General features: G+C 33.4%; 1 protein-coding gene across 1 annotated transcript in view; it reads right to left on the bottom strand.

The window, feature by feature from the left end:
- Positions 1-233: 233 nt before the first annotated feature.
- LOC148311045 (uncharacterized) overlaps positions 234-11461 on the bottom strand; it is a 109771-nt gene continuing 98543 nt past the window's right edge. The window contains exons 10-12 of the mRNA XM_088257340.1: positions 7093-7688; positions 1955-2154; positions 234-1296 (exon numbers count right to left, since the gene is read on the bottom strand). Of these exons, the coding sequence (XP_088113466.1) occupies positions 897-1296; positions 1955-2154; positions 7093-7688 (1196 nt within the window). The 3' untranslated portion in view covers positions 234-896. The remainder of the gene's footprint in view (positions 1297-1954; positions 2155-7092; positions 7689-11461) is intronic.

The following is an 11461-nucleotide window of genomic DNA, read 5'->3' as shown; positions in this document are numbered from 1 at the left end:
AAAATAATATATCTATTACGTTTAATGGGTATTTGGTTTATAATGTTGAATATACATGTAGTAATATTTTTATAATTTTTAAATATATATTATTATTACATTTCTGCAACTGTATTTTGCTTTTTTGAATATATTAAGAATACAATAAAAAAAATTGTTAAAACATATCTATTTACTTTCAAATTCGATTACATAAATATATGAATTAGATAAAAATAACATCAATCATTTATCTGAAAAAAAATAAAAGAAAATTCAATAATTCTATTCCATTACGTCTTTAAAATTACACTTTCAACTTGCTTTATTATTTTATACTTTTTAGCATTTTGATTTTTTAAAATTAATTCAAGTAATTTTTCTATCAACTAACAAATATGTAATCTACACAAGGAATCGTAAAGTATGTGAATATAATTATAAAATGATACCTACATATATGTAATACATAGATATAATTTTCTATTGATATTTAAATTGACTGTGATATCAGGAAAGTAGACTGAAATGAAATACCAAATGAAAATTTGTTATTTTTTGTCAATTAGTATTTGTTCTCAGAAATACATAAAGCCATTTGATGTAATACTGAAAACTTTGTATTGTAAAACTAGAAAATAAATATACATTGGTCACATTTAAAAAGAATGTATAAGAAGGTTTTATGTTTTAATTTCACATCACATTAAAAGTGGATAATATTTATAAGTATTTACATACAATTGTGTTCCTTACATGAAAATTTTAAGTTTAAGTTGCTTTTCAAGCTATAATTTACTATAATTCTCAATATTGGCAGGTAATATGTTATAATACATAAAGGCATTTGCAAATTGCACTAAAAACTAATACATTATAGGTTAGCTATACGGTGCAATTAGGTGTTATCGTACAACTTAATCTAGCAAGTTCAATTTGCTATTTGTTTTTCTCAACTGTGCTCTCCATGGTATAATTTGAATATCATCATCCGAATCGTCATTTTTCTTTCCATTCATTGCCTTACTATTTCCGTTTATTCCAACTCCATTGGTCTTCGCCTCTCCGTTAGTTTTAGCTTCGCCGTTTGTCTTGATATCACCGTTAGTTTTAGAATGGCCATTGTGTAAATCATGGTTTTCTTTGTCACCAAAATAATGTCCATTTCTGTCTTCTGTATCTACAGCGAGGTTGATATTGTCGATAGAAACAGCTCGTTGATGAGGAGAGTAGGGAGAGTGGTTTCTCCAGCAGTTGTCAGTGTCATGAAATCCATTCCGAGGCTCGTCTACCACACGAGGTGTATAAATTGTGGATCTGTAAAAACATATTTATTTCAATTCAATATGAAGCATCATAGAATTGATGTAAATAGGTGGTAACATTTTCTCTTTGGTTTTTATGAAGTTTACAACAATTATACTATGAACATTTTGTTATTATTGTTATAAGCTGATATTAATTGAAAATAACAACTAAATTTATGTATTACATAATTGTTAAATCAAACACTGACTTTTTGAGTCTACTAACTTAGTAGACTCAAAAAAAATCTGTGTTTGATTTAACAATTAATACATAAATTAAAATGGAGTTCTACAAATTAAATGCCAAAGCAATAAATAACATCTAAAAATATTATCATCAACCTTATTCAAACTGATACGAACTTTACATTATTATTTATAAAAAAAAGAATAACCCGCAAAACGTCTATTTTAGATGCTTGTCTGCAGGTAGGATAGTAAGGACAGGGAAGGTAAATGTGAAAAATACATCACAAACACCCAGACCAATTAAAAAAAAAAATTCTTGAATTCATTTTGCAATTGGTGGGAATCGAATCCGCGACGCCAGTCTACTCTAACTAACAAATTAACCATCACGCCGCTTCATGGAGAGGTTAACATTTTATGTTGTATTCCCTTTATTTTGGCAGTCTCTCTTCTAGTCCTAATCCGGTATGACTACTCACTTGATCTTGTTGTCTGCTTCCTCCTTCTTGGCAAGCAGCTGCCTCTTCCAAGCGGGAATGGCTTGCAGGCGGCGCTGCTCCGCCTCCTTGGCCAGCCTCTCCTCCAGCTCCTTGCGCGCCCTCTCGGCCGCCTTCTTGGCTAGCATCTGGCGCTTCCACGCCGGGATGATGTTGCCGGTCGGATCCCGCTCAGGAATCTGCTTGGTGCGATAAGAGGGTTTACACGTTTAATAAAGCTCAGAAGATGCTATCAAGTGGGGTAATACAATATGCCTACACAATCCTTGCACAAAGTGGGACAACGATTACATACGGAAGTTAATGTTTCAACAACGTAGTCTAGATTTTCATTGATAATCTGTTTCTAATTTTAAACTGGTTTTTGATAATTTTGTCATACATATGGCCAAAATACGACCATGCCTCTCCTAGTATATTAAGAACTTGGGCAGAATCTTAGATCTTCGTTTCGTAGGGGTCTCAACTAATTAAAAAATTAACAACATTTTAGTGTGTCAAATATAAGAGTTTCTGCTCAATAAAAAAGCTTCTTCGTCGTACCAATAGATGTCGCTAGTGAAAATTCTTGTGATTCTTGTACAATGTATATAGAACTTTCAAGAATTTGAGTAGTGTGGTTGTCAATCATGGGAAGAATTGGTGAATGTTACACGTGTGTAACTTTACACTCACTTTGATCACTCAAACCAGTCTATGACGGTCGTCATAGGCTGGTTTGACCAGGCCCGTAAATGCCCAGACTTACATATTCTTCTTCATCTTTGATGTGATGTCAAAAAAAGAGAGAATAGAACACCACAGCACTCTGAGATGTCAAAAAAAAATAGTTAAAAAATTGCTCAACTGAACCATAGATGCTGCCGAGAACTCGCATGTGAAAGAAGGTGTCAGTTTTCAGGACATGGGATACAGAGGGACGCTAGTTTCCTAGATAATCATGGTTTTAGGTAGGAGTGAGGATCGTCGTAATAACTTTTTTGTTAGGTCAAATACTAACGGGATTTGTGATCGCCACATCGCCGGTATAGTAATTAAAAAATTAAAATTATGCATTTACATGACTGGTTACTAATTGTTGAGACGCAGAAACCGATTCGATCAACGTGGAATAATAATTTACCGCTCTAGAGGGCCTACTCGTATTGTTGCAATAGTAAACCTAATTGTCAGAATTTATCTATGGTTTCACGTGTCGCAAAATACCTAAAATAAGTTATTTGCACGTTTTATCTGTTTTTGACTTTTCACATCGCCAGTATTTCTAACCCTGATTCTAGAATTGCGGTCATAATCTCTTAAATGATAAAGCTTAACGCAAATATTCGTAAACTATGTTTTTTTAAACCAATTTTACTATTAAATATTCATTAATTTTATTTTGTTTTAACAAAAACAAGATTTAACACTGGCAATAACATCATATGCATATTATGACCTGTCAAATGCGGGTTAAGGTAAATAACTTCGAAATAAAGAAAACCCAAATTTGTGAACAATCATTTGGACACACTCAAAATGTTGTGAATAAAATAGTCTTAATTCTTCTGGACTATATAGAGTTCCAGTCAGTTAGAATAAAGAAAAAAAAATAGTTTCATAATTATGTTAATGCGAAACTGGAAGGCGAAAAGGCTTGATGGGGCATTTAACGGATTTGACTGAAATTAGACATGGGCGATCGAATGAAATAACGACTTGTTTAAAAGAAGCCGTTACATTATTCGTTCTTTGGATTCGATCACTTAAAGCTTGTCATGCCACTAACCTTGCAGCGTTTGTTTGTGCCAAAAATAATCACTCATGAACTACATAAAATTATAGTACCTACCTAACATTAAATATAAAGAGTAAAATCACTCACAAGTAAGATTAGCCTATCAAACTTATAAAGTTGAAGGCTAAGTAGAGCCATGATAAGTGGTGTTGCATAAGCCGTAACTAGATTTAGATTTATTTGGATGATGAGTAGCTAAAAAAAGGCCTTGATGCACTAATATTTAATAAAAAATTAACAAAAATGAAATTCGTTTTATATCTAATTTTTCCTTAGAGCTGTTTCATTTTACAGCGTCGATATCTAGTTAGTTCGATTAACAGTATATAAAATAATAGATTCCTCAATAAATATATATTGCATGTCCGATTACCGCGAAATATTTTAGTGCAGAGCTTATTAAAACGGTATTAGACGTTTCACTGTTGCAAAAATCGAAAAAACAGTTGCATTAAATCGCTTCATAATATGCATCATAATAATGCATGCACAATCGTTTAAAAATTTACATCGACCGACATCATATTTATTTCGTTACAATTTTATGCGTGTCCATTTATCAAATCAACATTAAAATACACAATAATTTCGTGATTTTTATTTTCAAATTACTGTGAAATCAAATTGAATCGCACTGGATCATTTTATGTACTGGTAAAGCAAGTATTGTCAAAAAATAACGCTGTTCTCGGAATTTATTAATATGTAGTTTTCTCTTTTATTATAAGTGAAAGCGATGCTTTTTTAATGAAACGATTAGCCGTAACGATAATTTATCATTAAGACATTAGTTGTATTACCGAAGGATAGATTATAATTGATGGCTTTAATAATGTTGCAATTTAAGCAATGCAGGCATATCTATAAAATGATATAAAATGATATCGAATAACAATTTCGATATTGCTCTGTTTCTTTCTCCATCTGTTTTAAGACACCAATACAAGCATGAATAACTTCTAAGTGTAAGTAAGATTTGTGAACAAAGATTTAGACATTTAAAATATTGTGAAAATTGTGACAAAATTGGTCAAAATAAAAGTTAGATAATTTTTTTAAATTATGTTTTTAAGCGTCTCCTAGCATATATCGCTCACTCCTTTCAAGAACGTCATAAATAAAAAAAAACTTGATTTTTCAGGAAAACGTTTTTAAAGTTTAAAAATATGATACAATGTATTAAAAATAAATATCAAGCCACTTATTGAACTTTTTACTGTGCAACAGATCTTTTAAAATAAAATCTGATGTTTTTTTCTCCATTTGAAAAATATTTAGTAAATTTAAAAAAAAAAAATAAACAATACCTTTTCTTCAAAATACAAAAACAACACTTTCTGCACTGTAGCGGGTAAATATTAAGTCAAAAATATGCCTCTTTTGCTGGGATATAGTACATTTTCTGGGCATTCCGAAAACATGCAGAACTGAAAATTGTCGATTTTTGATTTATGACGTTCTTGAAAGGAGTGAGCGATATGTAAAATAGTTAAGGAAGAATCTTACATATATTTCACAAAGGTCTTTGCTTATTAAAAAAACTTAATCGACTACACTATAGATGGTGTCGAGAACTATTATACTTAAGGAAATAAATGAAACTTTAAAAAATAAATACAATTTCCGAAATTTGAGTAGTGTGGTCGTCAATCATGGGTAGAATGATGAATGTTACATGTGTATAAAGTAATCACTTAAATTAGGCTATGACAGGTCGTAAGCTCAGTAAATACTCAGAATTCCATAGAGAAACTTCCGTTGAGATATCAATATTTATTTTTTTGCTTGTACTAGCGTTCAAAATGACCACTTTTACTGTATTAGATTTAAGAATCTTACTACTTGTAGCAACATTTCATAAACGATATAGGAAATAATATCATAAAATGTTTAACTATAGAAATGATATTTGGAAAGCAAGCTACCGAGAAAGAGTAAATTAAATAAGTAATTTACAAAAATCATCACTGTAAAACCTCGATATACCGAATTATATTTTAATGGATAAAATTTCCCTTACGTACATCGTATTATTAAATAATAAAAATATGTTATGAAAATAATATGTGAAATTCTAAAATAAAAACATTTATTTAAACACCTAAATATTTGTAAATTGGTGCGTTGTAATCAAAGCCTAAAAATTACATGAAAAATTTAAAATTTTCTATTTTGTTAGTGAACGAAAAAATGCGTGGATGTAAAAATTCGTCACACCTCATAAACGCTTCCGGCACAATTACCTCGACACGTCGTGATATCTAACACTTAGTTAGTTAAAAGTAAAACTTTACCGTATATCGATTACTGGAAAGTAAAAAAAATCACTACGTACATGGATTACTTACACCGCTTATTTTTTAAGTGAATTCTTAGGCGGCGATTCAACTATCGATAATTGGATGAAAATCGGGAGTGAAATAACAATGACGCGTCACTTTTATTAGACACATTTTGTTACACGAAAGAAAAGAAAGATATAAAGTGAACGTTATTAGAGAAGGTGCATTCTTTACAAGGAGGGGTAATTCATTCCATAGTCTGGCCGCTTAGACAGAGAAGGAATTACTGAAGAATGAAGAATGATGTCGAGGAATGGAAAGTGTTCTTTCTTGGGAAGAACGAAATGATAGACCATGATTTGAGACGTATATAAAATTGTCTTCAAGATATTTAGGTGCATTGAGGTTGTGAAGAATATAATAAAGTAGCCAGAGAGATTAAAGATTTATGCGCTGGTTGAAGGTTATAATTATACCTGGACATTATACATATCGCTTACTCCTTTCAACAACGTCATACATAAAAAAACTTGATTTTTCAGAAAATCGTTATTAAAGTTTAAAAAGATAATAAAATGTATTAAAAATAAATATCAAGCCACTTATTGAACTTTTTACTGTGCAACAGATCTTTTTAGGTAAAACCTGAATATTTTTTCTCCATTCGAAAAATATTTAGTTCACTTTAAAAAAATTATTAAACAATACGTTTTCTTCAAAATGCAAAAACAACACTTTCTGCCCTATAGCGGGTAAATATTGATTTTTAATTAATGTTTTACTTTGTAAATACCACTATTTCTTAAAATCTACTGTGACACGTGTTTCGATGCATTCCGCATCATTTTCAAAGACCGTAAATATTAAGTTAAAAATATGCCGCTTTTGCTGGGATATAGTACATTTTCTGGCATTCTGAAAACATGCACAACGGGAAATTGACGATTTTTGATATATGACGTTGTTGAAAGGAGTGAGCGATATGCACTTAGGTTCTGGCCTGCTGACGGTCAGTGTGACTAAGCGAAGGTTAAAACTGACCAAGATGAAAATCCACTCACCTTCTCCACGAAGTTGTTAGCGGTGAACTGCTTAGTGAACTCGGAGTACACCTCCTTGTCCACCATATTCTCCATCTTGGCCCTTTCCACTTTCATCTTCTTGATCCCGGTGATGTCTTTGGACATCTTGAGCTCGGCTATTAAGTCCGTCTTCTGCGCCTGGAAGGGCTCGGTAGCCAGGCACTGCATGCTGACGCTCCTCACGGGGGCCGAGAGGGTCTTGGAGGCCAGCATCTTGTCGGTCCTGCGCAGGCGCACGCTATTGAGGTCCCTGATGCTGATGGCCGAGAGCGGCTGGTGCCTCTCCTCGGCCGGCGGCGCAGGGGCGGCGGGCGGCGGCGGCGGCGGCGGGGGCGGGCCCTCGCTGCAGCAGCGCTCGGGCTGGGAGACGACCATGTAGTTGTCTTCCGCGTCCGAGGAGTGCTTGGAGGAGGCGGCGGACGCGCGCCGGTCGCCGATGGAGCGCAGGTACTCGGACGGCTTGATGAGGCGGTTGGAGTCGCCGGACTGCGGGAAGCTGGGCGGGACGAACGGGAGGACGAGCTGCTTGTTCACGAGGTTGGGCGTGCCGGAGCGGGCCCGCTCCGTGTACGTTTCTACAAAAAGAAAAAAAGTCTTTTAAAGAATATTTATTTAGTTTTCATTTTATTTTTTGACATCTATGACAGAAAGATAACATGATTGGATGATTTTCTTAAACCATCTCACCAGTATTATTTATCCGAAACTCCTGAAATGCGAATGCTTAGATGGTAAGCTGCAGTGTCCCTTAGAGACAAAATAAAGAGTTCACGCAATTGTAATAGGCATCAATAGTAAGCTAGAGGAAAGGCAATTGAAATGGTTGGGATGGAAGTAGATAACCTGAATATATTGTAAACCAGGCGACTGCAACGGATCTTCCTCGAAAGATATCTAGAGGCAGAACAAAAAAAACATGGATGCTGCATAAAGATAACGTGATTTGAAGGCTTGTCCTAGGGACGTTGTCCATGACAGAAGGACCTACAAGCCGAGGACGAGGAGAGCTGACCCAAGTAGTCTACAAAGTACAACAATAAGTTGGGATGTAGCCAGAAAGAAGAAGATTTTTTGACATCTCAACATAGATGAAGAAGAATATAGAAGTTAGGGCATTTACGGGGCTTACGACCGTCATAGGCTGGTTTAAGTGATCATTTAACATTAACATCCATCAATTCTACCCATGATTGATAACTAAACTACTCGATTTTTTGGAACTTCTATATACATATATATTTTGTTCAAATTCGAAACATATTGCTCGAATAACTCAGAATAATTTAGATTTGTGACCAAGTATTTCGACACACTCAAAATGTTGTATGTTTTTTTCTCTCCAGGCAATGCGAATATCAAATTTACTTTCTTTATCACTCTGGTATTTATGATAAATTCGCGAGAAACGTTCATAAATGGTCTTAGTTGAACTCAAAGTAGGTACTTATAATGTATTCTAATATAATTAACGGATAGTTAAATACACAGGGCGTTATGGGTACGATATTAGGGCACTTATACGATGATAAATTGAAGCTCTGCTATGCTATTAAATCGATACTTGTAAACCTGTCCGGTATATAACGAAATGTGATTATAAAATCTAATTCGACATCACTTTCATCCAGAAACGTAGTGAATGTTACTATTATTTAAAGAAAATGGAAGACATAAAAAAACTCAAAATATTTTTGAATTCCATATACCATATATTCAACAATTTAACTGGTAGGTTGGTACTCTTGCCTTATTTTTTTTTACCAAAAAATAAATAAAGAAATTACAAAATTATTTCCATGCAAGTTTTTTAGATTTTAAAGTTACAGGTACACTATATGTATTTCTTTCATACACATAAATAAAGTTGTGAATTGAATCCTCGTATTATGGAGAACACATTATTAAAATTCCTAAAATAGGAGTTCGAATTAAAATTTTTATTTGGTAAAAATGGATAGATATCACCAAAAAGTGACTGCTGACTCAAATCTTCAAAATCAAAAGCGGCGTATAATGATTGACAACCATACTACTCTATTTTTTTTTTAAATTTGAGTAGGGTTGTTGTCGATCATGGGTAGAATGGTGAATGTTACAAGTGTATAAATTAATCAGTTTTTAATTTTTTTACAATAATTTAAAAAAGAATAACCCCTAAAGCCTCTTTACTTGCTTACTAGGCTTGTCTTGAGGTAGAACATTAAGGATATGGAAGGTAAATGTGAAAAACACATCACATATACACACCAATTGAAAATAAATCTTTCTTGAATTTATTTTGCAAAAGGCGGGAATCGAACCCACGACGCCAGTCTACCCAACTACGCCACGGCGCCTGTCATCGTTAGGCCAGCTTATGACGTGTCGTAAACCATGTAAACACCCAGACTTCCATATTTCTCTTCACCTATGTTGATATGTCGAAATATTTAGAAAAAAAGGTTTTTATCCAAAATGATCTATTGAAAAACGGTATGACTAACTAGCTAACTAACTAACCATCACACCGCTTCCCCGCAGGGGCAGGCAGAGATAATAGAACGCCATACCCCCTGTCTTGGCAAACATTATTCGCCTCTTCCACATTCATGTATGTATGTTCTGAAAAACGACGAGTCGTGGGTGTAAAAAATGAACCGGTTCATGTAGTGAAACAAACACTAAAACAGCAGAAAGTAAAGTTGTTATTGATGCCCGAGGGGTAAGTATGGAACCGAACCAGATATCGATCAAATGGAAAAGAGAAAAAGTGAAACCGGTCAGATGAGACAGCCATTATTGGCCAAAACATGTCGATAATCGAGTAGGTGGCATCGAGACACCACCATTTATCTACACATTAGCTACCTATGCACTCGTAAGAGTACATACATGTAGGTAGTTATTTAATGCGGTAGTTATTAGTCATAAATATAAATTTATATTAAAACCTATAATACAAGCGTGGAGTACGTAGGTTCCAACAAAGTAACAGTTACCCATACCTATCGCAAACCTAGATCAAAACTATATCAACTCAAAAATGATGATTTAAGATAATCACTTATTCGGATTCTACAAACGAAGACGCATGTATCAATTTTTTCGATTTGTCAATATTTTTTATTTATTTATTTATTTTTAAGAACAGAAGTATTTGTGTTTTTATTAAATATCTGAAATATTCTTCAAAATATAGCACTATATGTGTTCCTTTTGGTGAAAAAAAGAGTTCGTTTCTCTCTTCCTACCCCTTCGGGAAAGCGGCACGATGGTTAGTTAGTTAGTTAGGATGAAATATTTTACGGAATATATTCTTAAGTGGGCATTGTCAATTCATAAAAGAAAACCGAAAATTTCTGTTACATAAGGCGACATAACTATACGTTTTTCGTCTCTCCTGAAAAAACAGTTTTTTGAGTTGATACTCTTTTTATCCAGGGGTGCGATATGTTACATCTCTTTTGTTCAATTTTGTTCAATGTTCGCATTTGCATTTGTTCAAAAAATCATTTACAGTAACCCCCCCTATAACGTTTAGATAAGTACCGCGTTATCGGAAGGAACGTTAAAGGGGTTAAAAGTTTTTTAAAAAATTTATAATGACTCATTTTAGTCAATTCTACTGGTTAAAATGTAAATATACAATTTAAAACTTTAATCCCCTATAACGTTTCCTCCGATAACGCAGTACCTATCTCAACGTTCTCTCTCTCTCTCTGTTCTCTCTGGTCTTGGTCAATTCAAGTTTTACTTAATAAATACCACTTTTTCTTAAAATCTATTGTAACACGTGTTTCGATGCAGATTCTAAAAGTGAAACTCAAATTAAAAATGTTAGTATAATACGGTGTTTGAAAATGATGCGGAATTCATCGAAACACATGTCACAATAGATTATAAGAAAAAGTGAATAGATTTTACCACAGAGTGACTGCCGAATCAAATAATGAAAATCTAAGGGATTCTTCAAAAATAATCAGCAAATCGAAAAGACTAGTTATATAAAGCTCTGAGAAAATATCACGCGAAGTGATTGCTGTATGAGAATATGGAGCGATTATTTTTTTTCAGGCATTTCCGTCTTTTTAATTCAGACTTCACTTCCACGATGTAAGTGTATCAGAATAAATTACACGATAAAAAAACGACAATAATTTATAATCACGCCTAAAATTAAAAACAAGTAACTTTCCAGACACAGCAAAGCTTTCGAAAGCAATGTAAGATCACCTTTCTAAACTTTACAAAAAAACCCCAGAAGCGTTTGATTATCCAGTTTTTTTTTCAAATATATATTTTGTAAGTTGTGCACAAAGCCACTAAATCTTATATTTTCCATATATATATATTTATATATTTATACAGA

This window comes from Brachycentrus maculatus, unplaced genomic scaffold, assembly GCF_059751285.1.
Source record: "Brachycentrus maculatus isolate JH-2025_06_01 unplaced genomic scaffold, ASM5975128v1 h1tg000078l, whole genome shotgun sequence".
Taxonomy (NCBI): domain Eukaryota; kingdom Metazoa; phylum Arthropoda; class Insecta; order Trichoptera; family Brachycentridae; genus Brachycentrus; species Brachycentrus maculatus.
The sequence above is the reverse complement of the archived record's forward strand: the minus strand, read 5'-3'. Positions and strand labels throughout refer to the sequence as shown.